Source organism: Oncorhynchus mykiss, chromosome 7 (genome assembly GCF_013265735.2).
Source record: "Oncorhynchus mykiss isolate Arlee chromosome 7, USDA_OmykA_1.1, whole genome shotgun sequence".
NCBI lineage: Eukaryota > Metazoa > Chordata > Actinopteri > Salmoniformes > Salmonidae > Oncorhynchus > Oncorhynchus mykiss.
In genome coordinates, this window is record NC_048571.1 from 62,175,643 (window position 1) to 62,203,519 (window position 27,877).

Here is a 27,877-nt window from a genome sequence, read left to right on the forward strand (position 1 = left end):
GTCATGGAAGACTGCAAGGCTGCATTTAGACAGGCAGCTGAATTGAGATCTTCTCTCACTGATTGGTATTTTGGCCAGTCACATCAGATCTTTTCAGCATTGATCTGATTGGTTCAAAGACCAATTAGAGAAAAAATATCAGAATTGGTTAAACCAGCCCAATAGAACAACTTAAAGAAAAAACAATGTATGTTGGTTCCCCTTCTCTTTTCTTGTCTGGTGCAGAGTCACCAGACTCAGTGGGTTCCCACTGCCCACTAGAATGTTCCATATTGCAGTACACAGACACTAAATTAGCAGTCAAGAACAAGTCCCTTCTCTGCATTTTTTCTGAAAATGTTTATCCATCACAGAAACATTAAATACAATAATGCACTTGTTAGAACAATTAAAATGCAAACACAAAACAGCTTGAACAGAGTAAGCAAGCTAATTTAACCATTCTACAAACGAATGCCCACATTAACGTAACATAACAAAACAACATTTACACATTTTCAAATGAGCCTAAACCCATTTCCTGTCTGACAGTGTAGGGAGCAGTGGCTCAGATGTCCTACTGGTTGTTCGTCTGGCGGATGTTCAGTGTGTCACGCAGCATCAGGTCTTGCAGACGCCACAGTGAGTCTGCCATTGTGGAATGGGCGCCCTTGCTCTTCAGCCAATGGGACGGCAGCCGGCTCTCCTGCTCCTTGGTCAGTCGCACATCTTTCACTGCTGAAACATTCCCACATACACAACACATACATACACAAGGTTATTAGGAAATAGTACATTTATTTTTATTTAACTAGGCAAGTCAGTTAAGAACAAATACTTATTTACAATGATGGCCTACCAAAAGGCCTACGGGGACAGGGGCCTGGGATTAATAAATACAATATAGGACAAAACACAAATCACAACAAGAGAGACAACACTACATAAAGAGAAACCTAAGACAACATCATAAGGCAGCATCACATGACAACACAGCATGGTAGAAACACAACATGGTACAAATATTATTGGGCAGTCTACAGCACAAAGGTCAAGAAGGTAGAGACAACAATACATTATACAAAGCAGCCACAACTCAGTAAGCGTGTCCATGATTGAGTCTTTGAATGAAGAGATTGAGATAAAACTGTCCAGTTTGAGTGCTTGTTGCAGCTCGTTCCAGTCGCTAGCTGCAGTGAACTGAAAAGAGGAGCGACCCAGGGATGTGTGTGCTTTGGGGACCTTTAACAGAATATGACTGGCAGAAGCACCCGTGTTGACACCGGCAGTGAAGGTATTAACATAAACAGTCAGAGTGCACCAGGACACAGCTGTCCAATAGGGTCTGGCTGCAACAGACACCTTAAGCCACAGACGCTGTGAGACATACGAGCTAAGACAGGATGTTGAATGGTGCCAGAGAGGATTGTGGGTAACCGCAACCAACAGCACAGGTGGTGAAAATACATGAAGAATTATAAAATAGATACTAGTTAGCTAGTGTGTACTACGTAGCTAGTGTGTAATAGCTAGCTGCAAAAGCAAGTGGTTAACATAACACTGTGGACCAGAGCTAGTGCACCGACTGGTACACTACACGACCAAAAGTAATTGGACACCTCATTCCAAAATCATGGGCATTAATATAGAGCTGGTTTTCCCTTTGCTGCTATAACAGCCCCCACTCTTCTGGGAAGGCTATGCACTAAATGTTGGAACATTGCTGCGGGGACTTGCTTCCATTCAGCCACAAGAGCAATAGTGAGGTTGGGCACTGATATTGGACGATTAGGTCTGGCTCGCAGTCGGCGTTCCAAGTCATCCCAAAGGTGTTGGATGGGGTTGAGGTCAGGAATCTGTGCAGGCCAGTCAAGTTCTGCCACACAGATCTCGACAAACCATTTCTGTATGGACCTCACTTTGAACACGTGGGCACGGTCATGCTGATACAGGAAAGCGCCTTCCCTAAACTGTTCCCATAAAGTTGGAAACACAGAATCGTCTAGAATGTTATTGTATGCTGTCGTGTTAATATTTCCCTTCACTGGAACTAAGGGGCCTAGCCAGAACCATGAAAAAACATTATTCCTCCTCCACCAAACATTACAGTTGACACAATGCATTCAGGCAGTTAGCGTTCTCCTGGCATCCATCTGCCAGATGGTGAGGCGTGATTCATCACTCCAGAGAATGCGTTTCCACTGCTCCAGAGTCCAATGGCGGCGAGCTTTACACCACTCCTGCCAACGCTTGGCATTGCGCATGGTGATCTTAGGCTGCAGTCCCGTTCTGTGAGCTTGTATGACCTACCACTTTACGGCTGAGCCGATGTTGCTCCTAGATGTTTCCACTTCACAATAACAGCACTTACAGTTGACCGGGGCAGCTTTAGCAGGGCAGAAATGTAATGAACTGACTTGTTGGAAAGGTGGCATCCTATGACGGTGCCACGTTGAAAGTCACTGAGCTCTTCAGTAAGGCCATTCCACTGCCAATGATTGTCTATGACAATTGCATGGCTGTGTGCTTGATTTATCCACCTGTCAACAACAGGTGTGGCCGAAATAGCCGAATCCACTAATTTGAAGGGATGTCCACATACACGATACAGTTGTGGCCAAAAGTTTTGAGAATGACACAAATATTAATTTTCAAAGTCTGCTGCCTCAGTGTCTTTAGATATTTTTTGTCAGATGTTACTATGGAATACTGAAGTATAATTACAAGCATTTCATAAGTGTCAAAGGCTTTTATTGACAATTACATGAAGTTGATGCAAAGAGTCAATATTTGCAGTGTTGACCCTTCTTTTTCAAGACCTCTGCAATCCACCCTGGCATGCTGTCAATTAACTTTTGGGCCACATCCTGACTGATGGCAGCCCATTCTTGCATAATCAATTCTTGGAGTTTGTCAGAATTTGAGAAGTTGCTCTCGGAGGATGTGTTGGTACCATTCTTTATTCATGGCTGTGTTTTGGCAAAATTGTGAGTGAGCCCACTCCCTTGGCTGAGAAGCAACCCCACACATGAATGGTCTCAGGATGCTTTACTGTTGGCATGACACAGGACTGATGGTAGCGCTCACCTTGTCTTCTCCGGACAAGCTTTTTTCCGGATGCCCCAAACAATCGGAAAGGGGATTCATAAGAGAAAATTACTTTACCCCAGTCCTCAGCAGTCCAATCCCTGTACCTTTTGCATAATATCAGTCTGTCCCTGATGTTTTTCCTGGAGAGAAGTGGCTTCTTTTCTGCCTTTCTTGACACCAGGCCATCCTCCAAAAGTCTTTCCCTCGCTGTGCGTGCAGATGCACTCACACCTGCCTGCTGCCATTCCTGAGCATGCTCTGTACTGGTGGTGCCCCGATCCCGCAGCTGAATCAACTTTAGGAGACGGTCCTGGCGCTTGCTGGAATTTCTTGGGCGCCCTGAAGCCTTCTTCACAACAATTGAACCGCTCTCCTTGAAGTTCTTGATGAGCCGATAAATGGTTGATTTAGGTGCAATCTTACTGGCAGCAATATCCTTCCCTGTGAAGCCCTTTTTGTGCAAAGCAATGATGATGGCACGTGTTTGCTTGCAGGTAACCATGATTGACATAGGAAGAACAAGGATTCCAAGCATCACCCTCCTTTTGAAGCTTCCAGTTTTGTTATTCGAACCTAATCAGCATGACAGAGTGATCTCCAGCCTTGTCCTCGTCAACACTCACACCTGTGTTAACGAGAGAATCACTGACATGATGTCAGCTGGTCCTTTTGTGGCAGGGCTGAAATGTAGTGGAAATGTTTTTGGGGGATTCAGTTCATTTGCATGGCAAATAGGAACTTTGCAATTAATTGCAATTCATCTGATCACTCTTCATAACATTCTGAAGTATATGCAAATTGCCATCATACAAACTGAGGCAGCAGACTTTGTGAAAATTAATATTTGTGTCATTCTCAAACCTTTTGGCCACGACTGTATATACAAAAGTATGTGCGTAGCACAATGACGCCCTGGAACAAAGCTACTGGCTCACGCTATACACAAGACCAAAAAACGTCTACATGTTGTGAACGCACATACCATTTGAGAAGCAAAAATACCATCTGAGACGCATGAGCTTCACAGACCATGCAGCATCAGCATGCACAATCTGCAGCTGGATGCTTCTCCAGCTGGCCATCTTGGATTGTGTTGTCAAATACTGACTGTAATTGTGCCCATTTAATATAGAGAAAGACCAATATACACAAGACCAAATATAGAGAAAGACCAATCAGCAACAATCTACATTGAATGTTCAGGTACTTCAGAGAACTGTGTTTCCATAAACATTGTATTTCCAGTGTTACAATATAATTTAGCAATGCATTACCCTGTTGAGGAATCCCTCAGCGACTGAGCATCAGGCTGTGTGAACGGCTGTTGACTGGTTAGTCACTACAGGACCTCAGCTTATGTTACAGGTAGCCCCTCTAGTGAGTTAGAGTGGCAGACAGAAAGCAACTGCAGGGGCATGGCAGGGAGGGAGGCTGTGAAAGTGCTCTTACCCAGGTATGGCATGCCAAGGAACCTGGAGATACCTGGCATCAGGTGATGATGGAGCAAGAAAGGCAACCTCATGCCAGTCATACTAAACATGCCGTCAACTGGGCCCTGCAGCAGCATGTACCCATCATGCCTTTGGGGAGGAGGAGGAGGAGGGTATCGCAATACAACAGATATGTGCATCAGTGGTAGGGTTGCAAAGGGTCAGAAACCTTCCGGTAAAGTTATGCCCTGAAATTTGGGGAATTTTGCTTAAATTCATATTTTATTTTAGCTTATAACAGGAACCTTTTTTTGTGGGATACACATATAGCAATTCTCGGGCCTTGTGGGATATTTTGGTTCAACTATCCCCAATTCAATGGAATTGGAACCCTCTGCATGCACAGTGCACTCTTCCATCACATGTACAGCTGATTCTCAAGATCTTGCACACTCATGAGATGCTATTGAGCCCACACTACTACACTGTCTGAGCCAAGGACTACATGCTTTCTGGTAAGTTTTGATTACAATACTGGGTGGGGTGAATATATTTTATATGACATACATGATTTTTTGTTAACTAGTAAATAGTAGCCTACCGCAAAGTGTGTTTAAATCATTTCTAACTTGTTAACAATTTCTGCAAATCAGTTTTTGCTTGCTAGAGGCTGCTAACTGAGTGTCTAATCTTCTTGGTCTTGGCTGAGTAGCGAGACTCACAGACATACACATCATCTGCCCTGAAGCCCTCTGGGTGAAGCTTAAAGTAGTCCTGGAATCAGTCACAAAACAAAAGCCAAGGTCAATAACATCATGCAATGATTCACTCGAAACGGGTCATGCTTCAACCATATTACAAAGAGCTGAAACATGGAAATAGAAAATAGCTTGGTACCTTGACAAACATGACAACACCTTTTCCCAGTATCATGCTGATGGGAATCTTGTTGAAGTAGTCGCTCTTGAAGACTTCCTTCTCCAGGAACTTGCGTGTAGCAAGATGGAATGTTTAATTTGGCCTGTAGAACCAGCAGCCATACAGCCACTTCTCACCTGAAGCAATACTATAAAAAAGGACAGACCAATTGATTCTTCATGTGTGCGTGATTTTGAAGCAGTCAAAGTGAACACATATACAGCAAAATAAATGATTGAATGTCAGACCATTTCCACAACAAAATGCAAAAATGATGCAGCATCACTACTACAGGGTTTGTACAAACAGTGGTAAGTGAAATTTAAGGACTTTCTAGTACTTTCTCAAGCACTAATATTTATTTTCAAGGACCATCAATTTGTACTATTTCCTATTATGCAATTGTTTCTAGTCACCAACAGATGGCAGTTTATCGCCACAACCTCATAAAAATAAACATACTATTTATTCATCACTACCTTAACAGTTCTACTCAATAATATGTGTTTTACTACATAAGAGTGGTAAGTCAGTACGGATGATGTTGACTTATTTCCATATATATATATTTTTTTTTTTAACCTGAATAAAACTTGACAGAGACTATTAAATGGACCATCTTGGAGCCCAGATTACATAAATCACACTTGCATGAATTTGTTTCAAATAACCCTTTTTTGTGGAACAACTTTTCAAATCTGCCATTTATTGAGCAGAGATACTGTCCTTCCACTGTTTGGCCTACCTAATCTGTTGCAGGGAGATGGGCTGGCTGATCTGCTGGTAGTAGTCTGGGTAGTCATTCCTGGAGGGCAGCTGGAGGAAAGGCTCGGCGATAAGCTGTCCCTGGCTGTTCCTTCCGCCCCGCACAGCCTCGTACAGCTGGAAGATGGGGGTACTCATGTCCATGCTGTGGTGGATGCTCTCTGCCTCCGACTCCCCCTCGTCATAGTGGACAGACCCTGGGCAATGAGAGACAATCGAATCAGACAGATGAAGTCTGAAGTCTTCTGACAAACCCTCATATATTAGTATACTTAGCACTGCAATGTCCCTTCTGTTCTTATAAGTTCCTTATTTTTTACCAGGTTGATAATGCAGAGCCAAAACAGCTAACAGACCAATGAGATGTACCAGCCAGAATGCCATCGTCATCACTCTCATACTGAATAACCATGGTAATAGCTGGTCTCCCCTGGGTTGACCTTCTGTTCCTGACACACACACACACGTTTAATTCATGGAAAATCCATGTAAATATTGCATGTTGTTTGCTCTTAAATTATACTTTCTGTTCTGTTTATGGTACTGCTTACTTGATGTGAATGCCGGATTTGATGGGCTCAGCATGCTCAATTTCTGTCTTTCTCTGTGAAAAAAATATTTCTGATGGTGTTGGCATCCTTAAATAAATAAGAAAGAAAGCATTATAACAAACAAAACTGATATCATAATTCTGACTTAATTCTTAGTTGTAGTACAGCATACCGTAAAAACCTGTGACCCAGGCCCATTGTACGTTTTGGCATTCTTGGCCAGGAGATCTATGTCTTTTGCCATGGCGCTAACACTTCTGTAGAGGCTCATCTGAGAAGAAAATGAGCAGTGATTTATTGTATGCATACCACTTACAGTATATTCAGTCAGATGGTTGGGTAGCATACCTGTATCTTCTGGGAAATGATTTTCAGATCTATTGGGTCCTTTACTATGGCATAATAGTCTGGGTATTGCGGAGGGGGAAAAAAGAAAAAAAAGAAACAATCAAAACTGTTTCTACACAAAATTTATATTTAGCACAAAATAGAAAAACAATGTAACTGGGAATCAAAATGGCATGCCCATACTCTAATATTTCATAATAATACCTTGTGATCTGGAGGGCGGACTTTTAAATCCCCCGCTGAATTTGAGAATACTGTAGTACCATTTCATATGCTACTACCAAATGTTTTGTCCCTACTGATATCCAAGAACTAGCTGGAGCCTCTTGTGACAATGTTTATGAAGTCAGTAAAACAATTTAAGCAACAGCAACTAATCTCTTGTATGTACTGGTCCAATTCACTTTCATGCACACATCACGGGTGGCAGCTGTAAACTGTAATCCGCCAATCGCATCCCCTTCCAGCCATCAATCACCTGCTTCTCTCCCTCCTCATCTATTCCTCCATAAGGGATGAGCAGGGAGGCCGAACCTGAGCAGTCTTCGGTTACATTTTGTACATTTGATACATTGGAGCAGAGCAAAGTTGATACATTGTTTAATTTCCTCCTTGGTATAAGAGCACTGGGCAGTCTGAGTAGGCTTTGCAAGTTCGCTGTCACGCATCAATGCCAGAGAGGAGAAACAGAGTCGCAACAGGTATGCTTGCAGCTTTACAGCAAAGAAAACGTCTTGTCTCTAGCTCAAACGGTTAAACAAATAGGACTTATATCAGCAAAGCTGCCTTTTTTTCTTCTTGCACGATTTCGCACACATTTGACATCATTTCACAAACCATGTCGAGGGCCGTTTTAAACTAATTTGATAACAAACCACGTCGCTCAGTCACGTTAAAAACTAGCCAACAACCTGGTAACTTGACAGTAGGTATTGGCTAATTTGATTGGCACAGGAAGAAAGGAAAAGGGTCTGCTACTCATGAGATGTGCTTTAAAAGGTAGGATTCATATAGGCCTAGTGTAAGCCTAAACTATTAAAAATCTATCTCTTTCTAGTGCTCCTTACATTCTGTTTGGTGCCTAACGTTTTTAAAGTTTGGAGCACTGTGTATGTGTTTGTGGGAGAGAGAGTGGTGTGTGTGTGTAACAGTATAGCTTCTGTCCCTCTCCTCACCCCTACCTGGGCTCAAACCAGGGACCCTCTGCACACATCAACAACTGAAGCATCATTTCCCATCGCGCCAACAACACGAAGCATCGTTACCCATCGCGCCACAAAAGCCGCAGAGCAAGGGGAACAAAAACTTCAAGGTCTCAGAGCGAGTGACGTCACCAATTGAAACGCTATTAGCGCGTACCACCGCTAACCATTTCACATCGGTTACATGTGTTTATGAGACAAAGGGAGACAGTGAGTGTGTGTGAGGGAAGAAGGGAGGTGGAGTGTGTGTCTTAACTGAGGAGTAAAGAATGTTTCACGCAGTTTCCCCGACTGCCACAATGACATGCAGATCATTATGCATGTATATTCCTTCCCCCCATTGATCCAGCCAAATCACAGGTAGGCCTTTGCAAATATGAGCAAAGTAGACATTCTATTCAGTATTCTATTATACAGTGAACGGTGTGAAGTTAAATTGAATGTGTTGTATTGAGGAGAAGTATGAATATCAGTGACAAGTTTTTTGTGAAGTACATGAGCATAACATTTAGAAAACCATAACAGGCGTCGGTGGGACGGGGCGAACAGGATGCTAGAATTTTTCTTCATTTTCTCTCGCAATGCTACTCAGTATCGTGATACTTGGCCTGGTATCATATCGTTAGTAAAATGTTGGTATCGTGACTAGTCTATTGTACTTCAAACAATGTGTATGCAGGTTGCTTAGGATTCAAATATTCTCAAACAGCCCAATTCATACTCTTCAGAGGAATAATAGATATTGGCTTAGATAGGATGGTAGGGAGATTTAACATTGTGCTTCAACCAACGCCATACCGTAGGATTGGAGAGAATGTTTATCTTACCACTGGTAGTTTATGGAACAGATCACTGACTAAATGCCAGAGGGCTCTGAGAATTTCACCACCGCATCCAACAGCTGCTCAAGGACCTCCTTCAGGCAACTGGGTGCATTCTATCATTCAAAGACACACAAAGTACAATTCAACAGTAAACAGATTTATTAGCCATGTTGTGCTATGTTTTGAGGCGGTTTACATGTAATGCATGTGTGACAGGGCAGTCAACATGTAATAAATGCTTTTTATGCTACATCGAAAGTGCTGGTGTTACCTCATCCGACTCTCCAGGATTATCTTGTGCATCGTCCCCGTCCTCATCATCGTCATCATAATCCCCCCGCTGGACAAACTCATTCTTAGTGCGCAGGTAGAGGTCCCACAGCTTATAGGCTGCTCTGCACTCTGGAGAGTCTGGCTACAGACATGCAACACACTCCCTTTCATTTGGTCAATTCCAGGTTTAAGCCATAGACAGGGCATTTATTAGGAAAACTCCTTCATACAACATTACATTACTTCTCTCCCCTAAAGAGTCCAGCAAGTGAATGTGTTTGTTATTACAGGCAGGGATATATTACCTTGTAGTATGCCTTTGCATTGTTGAATAAGAGCTGAAAGTCAGACGTTATCTGGTCCACATCATCGTACTCCTCCATCTTCAGCTTCTGCTGGATCTTCATCATGTCAATGGGATGTGTCACAATGTGGCAGTAATCCGGTTGATTCCTTCAAGGAAAACACAATAGATAAGTGAATTTAATGAGGCTTATGTTCTTAGTAATTGAGATTTCTTTGGTAACCATTCTATATTAACCACCCTCTGTCCCGTCTCTTGGGTGCTCTTATGAACAGCTCACATAACATCCTTCCTTGGTCATTCTTATAAACTCTGATAGTGTGGTACAGTTCATGGCATACTGCAATCTGGAGTCAAAACATAGTAGATGAACACAAAACAATACAGGCAACCATGTTTATGAACACTTATTCAAAAACTACACAACGGTTTGACTTGTGCCTGCTGATTTAGAGTCAAAATTCAATAATTAAATTTGTGTTAAGACATGATCCGAAGGCATAACCACAGAAGTTGAGTACTATATTTGTATTGGAAAGCAATGTTTCTACACAAAAAAAGGTTTTTAACTGAACTTACTGGATCAACAGTGGGAATGTTAGAGGTTCTTCTCCTTTTCCTGTCATGTTGTCTTGTCTCTGTCCTTTCCCTTCACCCTGTCTCCCTCTGCTGGTCGTGTCAGGTTACCTTTTCTCCCCTTCTTTCCCCCAGCTGTTCCCTGTCTCCTCCTAACTACCCATTCACCCCGTTCCTCACCTGTTCCCTTTTTCCCTCTGATTAGGTCCCTATATCTCCCTCTGTTTCTGCTCCTGTCCTTGTCGGATTCTTGTTTGTTTGTGTTTCATGCCTGAGCCAGACTATCGTCATGTTTGCTGTAACCTTGTCCTGTCCTGTCGGAATCTGCCGGTCTATCTGAGCCTACCTATGTTTTGTTATTAAAGAAGCTCTGTTTAAGTTAGTTCGCTTTTGGGTCCTCATTCACTCTCCATAACAGAAGAATCCGACCAAGAATGGACCCAGCGACTTCGGATCCTCTCCACTCAGCCGTCGGGATCCAGGGAGCGATGCTAGGCAGACACGAGCAGGAAGTGTCTGCTGCTCGACATGCCGTTGAGACCCTGGCCACCCAAGTCTCCAACCTCACAGAACAGGTTCACCATCTCCGCCTCGATCCACCGGCCACTTCCAGGGCTTTCGAATCTCCGGAGCCCAGAATCAATAACCCGCCGTGTTACTCTGGGGAGCCCACTGAATGCCGCTCGTTCCTCACCCAGTGTGATATTGTGTTTTCTCTCCAGCCCAACACTTACTCCAGGAGCACTGCTCGTGTCGCCTACGTCATATCTCTCCTTATTGGACGGGCTCGTGAGTGGGGCACGGCAATCTGGGAGGCAAGGGCTGAGTGTACTAACCAGTATCAGGACTTTAAGGAGGAGATGATACGGGTTTTTGATCGATCTGTTTTTGGGGAGGAGGCTTCCAGGGCCCTGTCTTCCCTATGTCAAGGTAATCGATCCATAACAGACTACTCTATTGAGTTTCGCACTCTTGCTGCCTCCAGTGGCTGGAACGAGCCGGCTTTGCTCGCTCGTTTTCTGGAGGGTCTCCGCGCAGAGGTAAAGGATGAGATTCTCTCCCGGGAGGTCCCTTCCAGCGTGGATTCCCTGATTGAACTCGCTATTCGCATTGAGCGACGGGTTGATCTGCGTCACCGAGCTCGTGGAAAGGAGCTCGCGTTCTCCGTTGCCCCCCTCTCCGCATCACTACCATCTTCCTCTGCCGGCTCGGGAGCTGAGCCTATGCAGCTGGGAGGTATCCGCATCTCGACTAAGGAGAGGGAACGGAGAATCACCAACCGCCTCTGTCTCTATTGCGGTTCTGCTGGTCATTTTGTCACTTCATGTCCAGTAAAAGCCAGAGCTCATCAGTAAGCGGAGGGCTACTGGTGAGCGCTACTACTCCTGTCTCTCCTTCAAGATCCTGCACTACCTTGTCGGTCCATCTACGCTGGACCGGTTCGTCAGCTTCCTGCAGTGCCTTAATAGACTCTGGGGCGGAGGGCTGTTTTATGGACGAGACCTGGGCTCGGGAACATGACATTCCTCTCAGACAGTTAAGGGAGTCCACGGCCTTGTTCGCCCTGGATGGTAGTCCTCTCCCCAGGATTCAGCGTGAGACGCTACCTTTAACCCTCACTGTTTCTGGTAATCATAGCGAAACCATTTCTTTTTTGATTTTTCGTTCACCTTTTACACCTGTTGTTTTGGGCCATCCCTGGCTAGTTTGTCATAATCCTTCCATTAATTGGTCTAGTAATTCTATCCTCTCCTGGAACGTCTCTTGTCATGTGAAATGTTTAATGTCTGCTATCCCTCCTGTTTCCTCTGTCTCTTCTTCACAGGAGGAGCCTGGTGATTTGACAGGGGTGCCGGAGGAATATCACGATCTGCGCACGGTGTTCAGTCGGTCCAGGGCCACCTCTCTTCCTCCACACCGGTCGTATGATTGTAGTATTGATCTCCTTCCGGGAACCACTCCCCCCCGGGGTAGACTATACTCTCTGTCGGCTCCCGAACGTAAGGCTCTCGAGGATTATTTGTCTGTAGCTCTTGACGCCGGTACCATAGTCCCCTCCTCCTCTCCCGCCGGAGCGGGGTTTTTTTTTGTCAAGAAGAAGGACGGGTCTCTGCGCCCCTGCATAGATTATCGAGGGCTGAATGACATAACAGTTAAGAATCGTTATCCGCTTCCTCTTATGTCTTCAGCCTTCGAGATCCTGCAGGGAGCCAGGTTTTTCACTAAGTTGGACCTTCGTAACGCTTACCATCTCGTGCGCATCAGGGAGGGGGACGAGTGGAAGACGGCGTTTAACACTCCGTTAGGGCACTTTGAATACCGGGTTCTTCCTTTCGGCCTCGCTAACGCTCCAGCTGTCTTTCAGGCATTAGTCAATGATGTCCTGAGAGACATGCTGAACATCTTTGTTTTCGTTTACCTTGACGATATCCTGATTTTTTCACCGTCACTCCAGATTCATGTTCAGCACGTTCGACGTGTCCTCCAGCGCCTTTTAGAGAATTGTCTTTTTGTGAAGGCTGAGAAGTGCACTTTTCATGCCTCCTCCGTCACATTTCTCGGTTCTGTTATTTCCGCTGAAGGCATTAAGATGGATCCCGCTAAAGTCCAAGCTGTCATTGATTGGCCCGTCCCTAAGTCACGCGTCGAGCTGCAGCGCTTTCTCGGCTTCGCGAACTTCTATCGTCGTTTCATCCGTAATTTCGGTCAGGTGGCCGCTCCTCTCACAGCCCTTACTTCTGTCAAGACGTGCTTTAAGTGGTCCGTTTCCGCCCAGGGAGCTTTTGATCTCCTCAAGAATCGTTTTACATCCGCTCCTATCCTTGTTACACCTGACGTCTCTAGACAGTTCGTTGTCGAGGTTGACGCGTCAGAGGTGGGCGTGGGAGCCATTCTTTCTCAGCGCTCCCTCTCTGACGACAAGGTCCACCCATGCGCGTATTTTTCTCATCGCCTGTCGCCGTCGGAACGTAACTATGATGTGGGTAACCGCGAACTGCTCGCCATCCGGTTAGCCCTAGGCGAATGGCGACAGTGGTTGGAGGGGGCGACCGTTCCTTTTGTCGTTTGGACTGACCATAGGAACCTTGAGTACATCCGTTCTGCCAAACGACTTAATGCGCGTCAGGCGCGTTGGGCGCTGTTTTTCGCTCGTTTCGAGTTCGTGATTTCTTATCGTCCGGGCTCTAAGAACACCAAGCCTGATGCTTTGTCTCGTCTCTTCAGTTCTTCAGTAGCCTCCACTGACCCCGAGGGGATTCTCCCTGAGGGGCGTGTTGTCGGGTTGACTGTCTGGGGAATTGAGAGGCAGGTAAAACAAGCGCTCACTCACACTCCGTCGCCGCGCGCTTGTCCTAGGAACCTTCTTTTCGTTCCCGTTCCTACTCGTCTGGCCGTTCTTCAGTGGGCTCACTCTGCCAAGTTAGCCGGCCACCCTGGCGTTCGGGGTACGCTTGCTTCCATTCGCCAGCGTTTTTGGTGGCCCACCCGGGAGCATGACATGCGTCGTTTCGTGGCTGCTTGTTCGGTCTGCGCGCAGACTAAGTCCGGTAACTCTCCTCCTGCCGGCCGTCTCAGGCCGCTTCCTATTCCCTCTCGACCGTGGTCTCACATCGCCTTAGATTTTGTCACCGGACTGCCTTCGTCAGCGGGGAAGACTGTTATTCTTACGGTTGTCGATAGGTTCTCTAAGGCGGCCCATTTCATTCCCCTTGCTAAGCTTCCTTCTGCTAAAGAGACGGCACAAATCATCATCGAGAATGTTTTCAGAATTCATGGCCTTCCGTCAGACGTCGTTTCGGACAGAGGTCCGCAATTCACGTCTCAATTTTGGAGGGAGTTTTGCCGTTTGATTGGGGCTTCCGTCAGTCTCTCTTCCGGCTTTCACCCCCAGTCTAACGGTCAAGCAGAACGGGCCAATCAGACTATTGGTCGCATCTTACGCAGTCTTTCTTTTCGCAACCCTGCGTCTTGGTCAGAACAGCTCCCCTGGGCAGAATACGCCCACAACTCGCTTCCTTCGTCTGCGACCGGGCTATCTCCTTTTCAGAGTAGCCTCGGGTACCAGCCTCCGCTGTTCTCATCTCAGTTCGCCGAGTCCAGCGTCCCCTCCGCTCAGGCTTTTGTCCAACGTTGCGAGCGCACCTGGAAGAGGGTCAGGTCTGCACTTTGCCGTTATAGGACGCAGACTGTGAGGGCTGCTAATAAGCGTAGAACTAAGAGTCCTAGATATTGTCGCGGTCAGAGAGTTTGGCTCTCCACTCAGAACCTTCCCCTTAAGACGGCTTCTCGCAAGTTGACCCCGCGGTTCATTGGTCCGTTCCGTATTTCTCGGGTCATTAATCCTGTCGCAGTTCGACTTCTTCTTCCGCGATACCTTCGTCGCGTCCACCCGGTCTTCCACGTCTCCTGCATTAAGCCCGTTCTTCGCGCCCCCGCTCGTCTTCCCCCCCCCCCCATCCTTGTCGAGGGCGCACCCATCTACAGGGTCCGCAGGATTTTGGACATGCGTCCTCGGGGTCGTGGTCACCAGTACCTTGTCGATTGGGAGGGGTACGGTCCTGAGGAGAGGAGTTGGGTTCCCTCTCGGGACGTGCTGGACCGTGCGCTGATCGAGGATTTCCTCCGTTGCCGCCAGGTTTCCTCCTCGAGTGCGCCAGGAGGCGCTCGGTGAGTGGGGGGGTACTGTCATGTTGTCTTGTCTCTGTCCTTTCCCTTCACCCTGTCTCCCTCTGCTGGTCGTGTCAGGTTACCTTTTCTCCCCTTCTTTCCCCCAGCTGTTCCCTGTCTCCTCCTAACTACCCATTCACCCCGTTCCTCACCTGTTCCCTTTTTCCCTCTGATTAGGTCCCTATATCTCCCTCTGTTTCTGCTCCTGTCCTTGTCGGATTCTTGTTTGTTTGTGTTTCATGCCTGAGCCAGACTATCGTCATGTTTGCTGTAACCTTGTCCTGTCCTGTCGGAATCTGCCGGTCTATCTGAGCCTACCTATGTTTTGTTATTAAAGAAGCTCTGTTTAAGTTAGTTCGCTTTTGGGTCCTCATTCACTCTCCATAACATTTCCGACCTACTGAAGATGCTGAGGATGACGGCTGTCCATCCTCAAAGTCCCTCCCACTGACACTACTAGAAGGGAACGTAGCCCTTCTCCTTTTTGAGCCCATGATGAGTCCAATACCTGGAAAGAAGAATAAGGCAAAATAACAACAGCATATTAAGTCAATTTAGCTACAAAGTTACAAATATTGTGAGATATTGTATTAACATTTTCATCAAACAGGCTCTAATCATGCTTCGATGCCATTACCTAGAATAGCATGAAGGCCCTGTTCAGTGATCAATTGTAATTACTCCTCACTCGACGACTCTTCACTGTCTGAGATGAGGAGAGCAGTTGGGTGCTGATTTGACAGCTGTCTGGGATAGAGCAGCTGTAGCCAAATTTGGGCATTTTATTCAAAATTGCCTGTGTCCCCATTAACACTACTGGCATATGATAACATTCTTGTTTCTCTTTTGTTGCGAGATGACAGAGACGTTGTTGCAGCAGTTTCTTTACAGACAACAATGGTACGTACATCTTGCAGGTTGAATATTAGCTACCTGGCTAGCCTCAGCATCAATTACGGCAAGCTAACGTCAGCTAGCTAATGCTACCCATAATCTCCCTGACACACAAAGAGAAAGATGTGAATAAGTAACTAAATATTTAACCACACGGTTGGGTGAATACTCACCGTTTAAACCTGCAAGATCTTAACTCCAGTCTCAAACGAATTATAATATGTAGAAGAGAAAGCAAACCATTCGAGAAAGCTGATCATTTAGAACAAATAAAATGTGTGTGAACGTAGCAGCAGAAGACGCATCCGATCACTTCCGTTATAAACTTCAAAATAACATATCTGATTGATTCAAATCTGAGTTATTCAAATTATTTTAGACCACAATCTAAAAACTTTTATTTTGACTATTTTAGACCACAATGATTAAAATGACATGGACAGGGGAACCTGATACTAGATCAGCATTCCTACTCAGAGACGCACATCCCCTGGGCTCAAGACATGGACAGAGAAACTCAAGAGAGGGGTTTGTTCTTTCATTTTGACAGTGTATCCCCAAAAGTCACTTTCTAATTGTTGCTAGCTGTTGCCAGTTGTGTATACAACATCCACAATTGCATAAATTACTATTTTTCTTTAAAGAAAATAAAACGTTGTCTATCATATGTGTAGGCTAATGGCAATGGAAACTAGAGAGCGAAAGCATACTTTTATTTTTTTACTTGCATGGTCTAAAATGTATTGATCATTTGCTGGAAAATGCAAGAGAGGAAACTAAGTTGACACCAAACTTTCAATAAATGAATGGGCAAAACATTCCATTCTGCCATAGGTTATGCTCTGCTTCTATATATAGATGATTCCCAACAACTTTGTCTCCGACCTCTGGTCTTCAGATGTCTGACGAACATCACAGAGAATATGATACCTGTTCAACATTTTTATTAATTTTTTTATTTCACCTTTATTTAACCAGGTAGGCAAGTTGAGAACAAGTTCTCATTTACAATTGCGACCTGGCCAAGATAAAGCAAAGCAGTTCGACACATACAACGACAGAGTTACACATGGAGTAAAACAAACATACAGTCAATAATACAGTATAAACAAGTCTATCTATATACGATGTGAGCAAATGAGGTGAGATAAGGGAGGTAAAGGCAAAAAAAGGCCATGGTGGCAAAGTAAATACAATATAGCAAGTAAAACACTGGAATGGTAGATTTGCAATGGAAGAATGTGCAAAGTAGAAATAAAAATAATGGGGTGCAAAGGAGCTAAATTAATAAATAAATTAAATACAGTAGGGAAAGAGGTAGTTGTTTGGGCTAAATTATAGGTGGGCTATGTACAGGTGCAGTAATCTGTGAGCTGCTCTGACAGTTGGTGCTTAAAGCTAGTGAGGGAGATAAGTGTTTCCAGTTTCATTGTTTTTTGTATTTCTTTACAGTCATTGGCAGCAGAGAACTGGAAGGAGAGGCGGCCAAAGAAAGAATTGGTTTTGGGGGTGACTAGAGAGATATACCTGCTGGAGCGTGTGCTACAGGTGGGAGATGCTATGGTGACCAGCGAGCTGAGATAAGGGGGGACTTTACCTAGCAGGGTCTTGTAGATGACATGGAGCCAGTGGGTTTGGCGACGAGTATGAAGCGAGGGCCAGCCAACGAGATCACCAACTATCACCAACACCAACTACCAACTCAGGTCGCAATGGTGGGTAGTATATGGGGCTTTGGTGACAAAACGGATTGCACTGTGATAGACTGCATCCAATTTGTTGAGTAGGGTATTGGAGGCTATTTTGTAAATGACATCGCCAAAGTCGAGGATTGGTAGGATGGTCAGTTTTACAAGGGTATGTTTGGCAGCATGAGTGAAGGATGCTTTGTTGCGAAATAGGAAGCCAATTCTAGATTTAACTTTGGATTGGAGATGTTTGATATGGGTCTGGAAGGAGAGTTTACAGTCTAACCAGACACCTAAGTATTTGTAGTTGTCCACGTATTCTAAGTCAGAGCCGTCCAGAGTAGTGATGTTGGACAGGCGGGCAGGTGCAGGTAGTGATCGGTTGAAGAGCATGCATTTAGTTTTACTTGTATTTAAGAGCAATTGGAGGCCACGGAAGGAGAGTTTTATGGCATTGAAGCTTGCCTGGAGGGTTGTTAACACAGTGTCCAAAGAAGGGCCAGAAGTATACAGAATGGTGTCGTCTGCGTAGAGGTGGATCAGAGACTCACCAGCAGCAAGAGCGACCTCATTGATGTATACAGAGAAGAGAGTCGGTCCAATAATTGAACCCTGTGGCACCCCCATAGAGACTGCCAGAGGTCCGGACAACAGACCCTCCGATTTGACACACTGAACTCTATCAGAGAAGTAGTTGGTGAACCAGGCGAGGCAATCATTTGAGAAACCAAGGCTGTCGAGTCTGCCGATTAGGATGTGGTGATTGACAGAGTCGAAAGCCTTGGCCAGATCAATGAATACGGCTGCACAGTAATGTTTCTTATCGATGGCGGTTAAGATATCGTTTAGGACCTTGAGCGTGGCTGAGGTGCACCCATGACCAGCTCTGAAACCAGATTGCATAGCAGAGAATGTATGGTGAGATTCGAAATGGTCGGTAATCTGTTTGTTGACTTGGCTTTCGAAGACCTTAGAAAGGCATGGTAGGATAGATATAGGTCTGTAGCAGTTTGGGTCAAGAGTGTCCCATCAGTGTAGTATTGTTGTGATAAAACCATATGCACACCACAGATTGATTTGGTTTATGTCCCTCATGCTGTTTGCACCTGAGGTTTGTACCAAGCCTTTGCCTAGACTCGAGAGATGGCTAACGGGCGCTGTTCCTCCTGACGTTGTTGTTCCGAAAAATCGTCCCTGTTTAATACATTAATCATTCTTTCCCAATGATGTGTTTAATTATATATGTGTTTGTATACATAATTGTTATTTCCCTTCCTTAAAGAAAATCACCGAAAGCAGTGTTTCCACTTGTCAGTGATGCCAGATCAGTGATTATTTCAAGACTAAATTAAATATTGTAACAACCCTGGGTTTATAAGCGCGGAAATCGACTCTTCCGCACGAGCATGCATTTGCTGCACAGTCGATAGCGCGCCGGACCTCGGGCTAGAAGGTCGATGGTTCGTGTCCTGCTCCCTGCTTGTTTCATTACACTATTGAAGAACACAGCCACATATGATAGTCTGTTTACAAACTTCAATTATCTGGAAGAAGTTTCTTGTTTTTTCCCTCGCCAAATTGACTGCTATTTTGAAACATCCATATATATTTAAAAAAAACATTCCATATATTTGTTTTTCTGCTCGCGCTGTCGTTATGCGGAAAGAGTGCTGCTCTCGTTGCTATGCGGCGCCGAGACTGTAGCACTGTTACCAGGGAGGGAGGCAGTAACAGGGGTGTATTCATTCGTCCAATTTCGTTGAAAAACGGTTGGTTTCTCAAGTAAACGGTAACAACCCTAAAGGAAGCAAACGGAACTAAACGTGGAGGGACCTACCTGGAATTGTTGAAATATTAACTCTTGTTTTCGAAGCACAACGTTTTGTAACAGAATCCGACTAATGAATACACTCCTGGTCGCGTTGTATGACGGGAGTGTGGCGCCTAGCATAGGCTTCGTCGTGCGGCTATGTCAACGATTTGATTTGTAATCGAAAATTAAGATACTACACGACTGGCTATCCTATTTCCTTTTTAATGTGACAATTGCTCAATTGATTGCACTTAGTTATACATCAAACCAAGTTGAATAGCGTGGGATTGTTTTTACGTGGTAAGGTGAAGTCGGAGTGGGGGGGACGGGGCAGAGTGGCTAGTCGGGGCGGCGGATGAGTTCGGAGCATTGCCCGTCGTCGCCGCAGCAGAAGGAAAGGGTCAAGCCAGCATTGGACAAACGTGAACAAGGGGAGATAACATCGAAAACCGTGAAGGATCAAGGCGGCATGGTGAGTTTGGGCCCTGTGCTAAATTAGCACTCCCTCCCCCTCGAATCTCCCAAGGGCAGGCCCCCATGAAACTAACGTAATCGTAATGTTGCAACCCAGTTAGTTAGCTAAATTACTGCAATTCACCCGTTGGCTGTATAGACTGGTTCTTCCGCGTGCTACTTCGGTGTTAGTCTGGCCTGTAACTACGCATTAAGACTTAGTTTTGTCGACAGGTGTTCGTTAACTTAACGTTAGCAAGCCAGGTCGACTAATAGTTAACCAACGTAAAATAGCTAACGAGGTTAGCTCGCGTACGTTAGTCAACTAAGTTAACGTTAGCTAGATAGTTTTGTAACGAGTATCCGTATGAATTAATAATTCATGTGAATTTCCGGCAGACTAGACGCTTTTTGGCGTATTGCTGCCTTTCTCAGTTCGGAATGTGCATTCCACATTATGACAAACACAAAAATAAAGGGGAAACTTAATAAATTGCACCATCTTACTCTGCGCCAATACACTATCCCATTCCAATACTTGGCCCTAAAGGATCCTACACCAGTCCGTCGGTCTGGGAGGATGGAACCCCTTCTCTCAACTTCCTGTAGGTCTTCTGCACTAAAAGCTCTCACATATTTTTATCTGCTGCTGCAACTAACATATATCCTGTGATTTTCACTCCATACGTGCAGTGCATCACCATGGCTGTAAACGCAAGAAATACAATAGGGATGCACAATATATCGGTAAGGATATCGGAATCTGCCATCGGCCCAATGTCTAGTTTAACGCAGATGTGCAAAACCGATGTCAAAGCTTAAGTGCATACCTTTAAATGTAGATAAATGACGCCACAAAAAAATACAGTGCTACACGTGCAACACAGCATTCTTAACCTAGCCCACAATGTCTGCTGTGTGGATCTATTTTGACGTTTCAAAGGAAGATAACAAAAAGGCCATATGCAATGTTTGTGCTGCTATTATTTCCAGAGGGGAGAAAGTGAAAACTTTAAATACCACAAACCTGATTACTCATGTATAAGTGCATCACCCCCAGAAGTTCAGCAACTACTTAGAACGAAAGCAGAAAAAAACTAAGCACATACTTCCAACAACTAAAGAAGTGCAAGTCAAACAGTCATTTGAAAGAGTAAAAAAAATCTGGGATTCAACTCCAAGCCGAAATCTATTAACGCCAAGATAATGGAATTCGTTGCCCTTGACAATCAACCATTCTCTGTTCGTGGAGGATGTTGGCTTTTGCTAACTGGTTGAGCACCTCGAGCCCCGGTACACACTACCAAGTTGGTGCTATTTTTCAGATGTTGCCCTACCGGAATTACACAGTATTGGTTAAAACGCACATCCATGAACTACTTTCTATGGGCATCACTGCTATTAGCTTCACGACTGACATTTGGACCAGCGATGTCAGCCCCATGAGCATGCAGAGTATGACAGCACAGTGGGTCTAAGAGGATTTCGTACTGAGGAAAGCTGTATTGCATGCTCAAGAATGTGCTGGTTCTCATACCGCTGCTGCCATATTTGAGAACATGTTTGAAACATGAACACAATCCTAGCTCTGTTCGAACAACTGGCTCGAGAAATAAGCTCATCAACTGGGTCTGCAGCAGATGTGATACCCTTTGTCATGGCATTGAAAAGCCTGCTCCACAAAACTGCAGAGACAGACCGTGGGGTTAATACTTGCAAAAGTACCCGACTGGAGGCTGTGAGTGAACAAGCGATTCGGAGGCATTCTCTCAGAGCCTCTTTACTGTGTCGCCACCATGCTCGATGATAGGTACAAGGGCCGCTACGATGCAGACAAGAAATAGGGTTTACGTGAAATGTTAGACACAACTGGACAAGATGGAAACGGTCACAGTGACAGTGCGCACCGAGGTAGAGGACCCACGTCAGAAGAGGCCACGGACCAGACAGCTGAAACATCACTGCTTGACATCTATGATGAAATCCTGGTTGAGAATGAAACGACTGAACAACATAACAGCACAGCAAGTAAGTGAAAGAAATAGGTTTTGATTATGTTTTACTGGTAATGGGGACATGCGTAAATGCCAACAAAATAACTTTTTGGTCAGTGTGTGTTTCAACTATTTAACTGTACTAGAATGCTTAAAAGGCTGCTAAAATTTTAAATATCTGTTGTCTGTATCAGTTTTTTTGGCAAGGAAAATATGAGATATCGGTATCGGCCCAAAATTTCCTGTCGGTGCAACCCTAAAATCCAATCTTACTACACTGAACAAAAATATATAAAAGCAACATGTTAAGTGCTAGTCCCATGTTTCATGAGCGGAAATAAAATATCCCAGAAATGTTCCATATGCACTAAAAGCTTATTCATCTAAAATGTAGTGCACACTTTTAGTTACATGCCAAGATCAACCATCCACCTGATAGGTATGGCATATCAAGAAGCTTTTTAAACAGCATGATTGTTACACAGGTGCACCTTGTGCTGGGGACAATAAAAGGCCACTCTTTAAATGTGTAGTTTTGTCACACAACACAATGCCATAGATGTTTTGAGGAAGTGTGCAATTGACTGGCTGACTTCAGGAGTGTCCACCAGAGCTGTTGCCAGATAATGAATGTTAATTTCTTTACCATAAGTCGCCTCCAACTTTGTTTTACAGAATGTTGCATTACGTCCAAACGGCCTCACATTTGCAAACCATGTGAAACCACAACAGCCCAGGACCACCACGATCAGCCTCTTCTAGAGGTTGACCAATTATGATTTTTTCCAACACCGAAACCGATTATTGGAGGACCAAAAAAAGCCGATACCGATTTAATGGGCCAATTTAATAAAATATATATATATTTTTTATAATAATGACAATTACAACTATACTGAATAAACACTTATTTTAACGTAATATAATACATCAATAAAAATCAATTTGGCCTCAAATAAATAATGAAACATGTTCAATTTGGTTTAAATAATGCAAAAACAAAGTGTTGGAGAAGAAAGTAAAAGTGCAATATGTGCCGTGTAAAAAAAGCTAACTTAAGTTCCTTGCTCAGAACATGAGAACATATGAAAGCTGGTGGTTCCTTTTAACATGAGACTTCCAAGGTAAGAGATTTTAGGTTGTAGTTAATATAGTATTTATAGGACTATTTCGCTATACCATTTGTATTTCATATACCTTTGACTATTGGATGTTCTTATAGGCACTTTAGTATTGCCAGTGTAACAGTATAGCTTCCGTCCCTCTCCTCGCTCGTACCAGGAACACATCGACAACAGCCACCCTCGGGGGATTGTTACCCATCGCTCCACAAAAGCCGCGGCCCTTGCAGAGCAAAGGGAACAACTACTCCCAAGTCTCAGAGCGAGTGACGTTTGAAACGCTATTAGCATGCATCCCTCTAACTAGCTAGCCATTTCACATCGGTTACACCAGCTTAATCTCGGGAGTTCATAGGCTTGAAGTCATAAACAGCGCAACGCTTGAAGCACAGGGAAAAGCTGCTGGCAAAACGCACAAAAGTGCTGTTTGAATTAATTCTTACGAGAATGCTGCTGCCTACCACCGCTCAGTCAGACTGCTCTATCAAATCATAGACTTAATTATAACATAATAACACACAGAAATACGAGTCCTTGGTCATTAATATGATCGAATCCGGAAGCTATCATTTTGAAAAAACAAAACGTTTATTTCAGTGAAATACGGAACCGTTCGGTATTTTATGTAATGGGTGGCATCACTAAGTCTACATATTTCTGTTACATTGCACAACCTTCAATGTTATGTCATAATTGTGTAAAATTCTGGCAAATTAGTTGGTATGGTATGGGCAGGCAGAAGCTACAGACAACAAACACAATTGCATTTTACCAATGGCAATTTCAATGCACAGAGATACTGTGAAGAGATCCAACAACGACGAGACGGCCTACAGGGAGGAGGTGAGGGCCCCGGAGTGTGGTGTCAGGAAAATAACCTCACACTCAACGTCAACAAAACTAAGGAGATGATTGTGGATTTCAGGAAACAGCAGAGGGAACACCCTATCCACATCGATGGAACAGTAGTGGAGAGGGTAGTAAGTTTTAAGTTCCTCGGCGTACACATCACAGACAAACTGAATTGGTCCACCCACACAGACAGCATCGTGAAGAAGGCACAGCAGCGCCTCTTCAACCTCAGGAGGCTGAAGAAATTTGGCTTGTCACCAAAAGCACTCACAAACTTCTACAGATGCACAATCGAGAGCATCCTGTCGGGCTGTATCACCGTCTGGTATGGCAACTGCTCCGCCCACAACCGTAAGGCTCTCCAGAGGGTAGTGAGGTCTGCACAACGCATCACCGGGGGCAAACTACCTGCCCTCCAGGACACCTACACCACCCGATGTCACAGGAAGGCCATAAAGATCATCAAGGACAACAACCACCCGAGCCACTGCCTGTTCACCCTGCTATCATCCAGAAGGCGAGGTCAGTACAGGTGCATCAAAGCTGGGACCGAGAGACTGAAAAACAGCTTCTATCTCAAGGCCATCAGACTGTTAAACAGCCACCACTAACATTGAGTGGCTGCTGCCAACACACTGACTCAACTCCAGCCACTTTAATAATGGGAATTGATGTAAAATATATCACTAGCCACTTTAAACAATGCTAGTTAATATAATGTTTACATACCCTATATTATTCATCTCATATGTCTACGTATATACTGTACTCTATCATCTACTGCATCTTTATGTAATACATGTATCACTAGCCACTTTAAACTATGCCACTTTGTTTACATACTCATCTCATATGTATATACTGTACTCGATACCATCTACTGCATCTTGCCTATGCCGCTCTGTACCATCACTCATTCATATATCTTTATGTACATATTCTTTTCCCTTTACACTTGTGTGTATAAGGTAGTAGTTTTGGAATTGTTAGTTAGATTACTCGTTGGTTATAACTGCATTGTCGGAACTAGAAGCACAAGCATTTCGCTACACTCGCATTAACATCTGCTAACCATGTGTATGTGACAAATAAAATTTGATATGAGATCCTGAAGCCGATTGTCGTGCCATTAATCCGTTGCCATCACTCCATGTTTTAGCACGCTAATGTCGCAAGGATCTGTACACAATTCCTGGAAGCTAAAAATATTCCAGTTCTTCCATGGCCTGCATACTCAAGACATCTCACCCATTGAGCATGTTTGGGATGCTCTGGATCGACATGTACAGCAGTATGTTCCAGTTCCTGCCAATATCCAGCAACTTTGCACAGCCATTGAAGAGTGGAACAACATTCCACAACCAATAGCCTGATCAACTCTATCCGAAGGAGATGTTACACTGCATGAGGCAAATGGTGGTCACACCAGACACTAGGCTTGTCACGATACCAACATTTTACAAATGATACGATACCAGGCCAAGTATTACAATACCGATTAATATTGCAATACCATGGTGGAAATATAGTGGCCTAGCATCCTGTTCGCCCCGTTCCCCTGGATGCTTGTTCGCGTTTTCTAAATATTCTCCAAAGACCTGTCACTGAAATGGACTTTTACTCAATACAACACATTTAACGCTCCACTGTTCAGTGTATAATAGAATACTGCATAGAATGACTGACTGATTTCTCATATTTGCCAAGACCGAGCCTACCTGTTATTTGACTGGAGGAATGGAAGTAATGTACATCAGTAGAGGCTCATAATAATCAAACTAGGGATGTTAACGGTTAACCGTTAATCTGTTAGCCACCGAAAATACATTTGACCGGTCATGCTTATCGGTCCATAGGTTAATTTGCATAGTTTTGTTGAATGAAAATGCCACGTGTCTGTTTTTATTTAGTTGTCATGAATTTTATTTATCAAACGCACACAGCATACAGAGCCTAGTTTGAGGTGCGGAGTAGTCTACCACCTGTCAGACAGCGCAAGAGTAGCTCCTCAAAAAGCCTGTAGGCTACTGGAGTGAAACCTGCTTTTGTACGCCCAGTCATTGCACAACAAATAATTCTAAATGCAATCGCATGTTAACTTTGGTGGCCAGAATTAATAAGGAGCTATTTTTATTTTTCATAGAACTGTTTTTTCTGCCAATTGGATTTGGGAGAATGTTTGAAAATCACATTTTATTAGCTGCTTCATTACAGGAATTACATGTTCTATTATAGCCTTTTGAGAGGAAGAGGCGACGTGAGAGGTTTCTCTCGCCAAAATAAGTCCAATGCGTTTCTATGGGCTTATTTTGGTCCTAAGCTTGTTAGGGCAGAAACATAAGCATATGCGGATCTCAAAGTATTTTCTGTTGGTCACGTCATTTTACTGTTAGTATTGTTTTTTTTAATGTTTTGCTGACCGGTTGATTGGCATCAGTTAGTCGGCAGTAAAACGGACTAACAATTTGTCTCCCTACATCAAACACATAAAAATAGTTGGATAACGTTCCACATATTCCGCTCCAGCCATTACCGTGAGCCCGTCCTCCCCAATTAAGGTGCCACCTGTGATATACATGAATGTCATTGTGTCAGTAACACGGAACAAAAACCGGCTGCGCACAGAATTTATGTTGTCCCCCTACACCAAACGTGATCACGACACACAGGTTAAAATATCAAAACAAACTCTGAACCAATGACATTAATTTGGGGACAGGTCGGAAAGCATTAAACATGTATGGCAATTTAGCTAGATGTCCTATTTAGCTAGCTTGCTGTTGCTAGCTAATTTTTCCTGGGATATAAACATTGAGTTATTTTACCTGAAATGCACAAGGTCCTCTACTCCGACAATTCATCCACACACAAAACGGTCAACCGAATCGTTTCTAGTCATCTCTCCTCCTTCCAGGCTTTTCATCTTTTAACTTATATGGTGATTGGCATCTACACTTTCATAGTATTACCACGACAACCGGCAAAACAATTAGTCTTTCAATCACCCACGTGGGTACCTAGTTCTATAAACCAATGAGGAGATGGGAGAGGCAGGACTTGCAGCGCGATCTGCATCAGAAATAGGAATGACTTCTATTTTAGCCCATGGCAACGCAGACGCTCGTTGGCACGCAATAATTGAATAACATGGATTTCTAAATGTATTTTGCAACGCTCGCGCACGCAACGTGTCTGGTCTTCATGTAAAGGGTAAACGCTGCATAAAACCGTTACACACACACACCTCCCAACTTCTTAAAAGGTTAAGCACCCAAAAATAATGAATAGATTTTTAAAAATATAGTTTAGGCTTACATTAGGCTTATATGAATCCTACCATTCTGAATCGCCTGAGTAGCAGACACTTTCCTGTGCCAATCAAATTTGCCTAAACCTACTGTCAAAATAACCAGGTTGTTGGCTAGAACCCCGGGATGAATTTAAAACGGCTTGCAACATGGTTTGTGAAATTATATAAAATGCGTGCGAATCTCGATAGAAAGGCATCTCTTGAAAATATAGGATAAACAAACGTTTAGGCTAGAAACATTTGTTTTCTTTGCTGTAAAGCTGTATAGGTCTGTAATTTTTATCAAAGGTACACTTCAACTGTGAGAGACGGAATCTAAAACAAAAATCCAGAAAATCACATTGTATGATTTTTAAGTAATTAATATGCATTTTATTGCATGACATACAGTGGGGCAAAAAAGTATTTAGTCAGCCACCAATTGTGCAAGTTCTCCCACTTAAAAAGATGAGGCCTGTAATTTATCATAGGTACACTTCAACTATGACGGACAAAATGAGAAAAAGAAATCCAGAAAATCACATTGTAGGATTTTTAATGAATTTATTTGCAAATTATGGTGTAAAATAAGTATTTGGTCACCTACAAACAAGCAAGATTTCTGTCTCTCACAGACCTGTAAATTCTTCTTTAAGAGGCTCCTCTGTCCTCCACTCGTTACCTGTATTAATGGCACCTGTTTGAACTTATCAGTATAAAAGACCTGTCCACAACCTCAAACAATCACACTCCAAACTCCACTATGGCCAAGACCAAAGAACTGTCAAAGGACACCAGAAACAAAATTGTAGACCTGCACACCAGGCTGGGAAGACTGAATCTGC

The 27,877-nt window shown here is 44.0% G+C and overlaps 1 protein-coding gene and 1 long non-coding RNA gene across 4 annotated transcripts in view; one reads left to right on the forward strand and one right to left on the reverse strand.

Annotated features, from left to right (window-relative positions):
• Positions 1–338: 338 nt before the first annotated feature.
• LOC110528170 lies at positions 339–10,304 on the reverse strand. Its single transcript, XR_002474207.2, has 9 exons — positions 10,264–10,304; positions 9,379–9,833; positions 9,111–9,220; positions 7,082–7,140; positions 6,906–7,004; positions 6,734–6,820; positions 6,163–6,379; positions 5,397–5,565; positions 339–717 (listed from the first exon to the last, which is right to left on the reverse strand). It is a non-coding gene; the product is annotated as an uncharacterized LOC110528170 (long non-coding RNA).
• An 8,708-nt stretch (positions 10,305–19,012) lies between these two features.
• The window catches only part of LOC110528171 (la-related protein 4), a 33,364-nt gene continuing 24,499 nt past the window's right edge, over positions 19,013–27,877 (forward strand). For 2 of the 3 annotated variants that reach the window (XR_005052627.1, XM_036983712.1), the window contains exon 1: positions 19,013–19,795. Coding sequence is in view for 2 of the 3 variants with exons in the window: in XM_036983712.1 (XP_036839607.1) it covers positions 19,679–19,795 (117 nt within the window). In the remaining variant the exon portion in view is untranslated. The remainder of the gene's footprint in view (positions 19,796–27,877) is intronic. The other variant, XM_036983713.1, reaches the window with a different exon arrangement.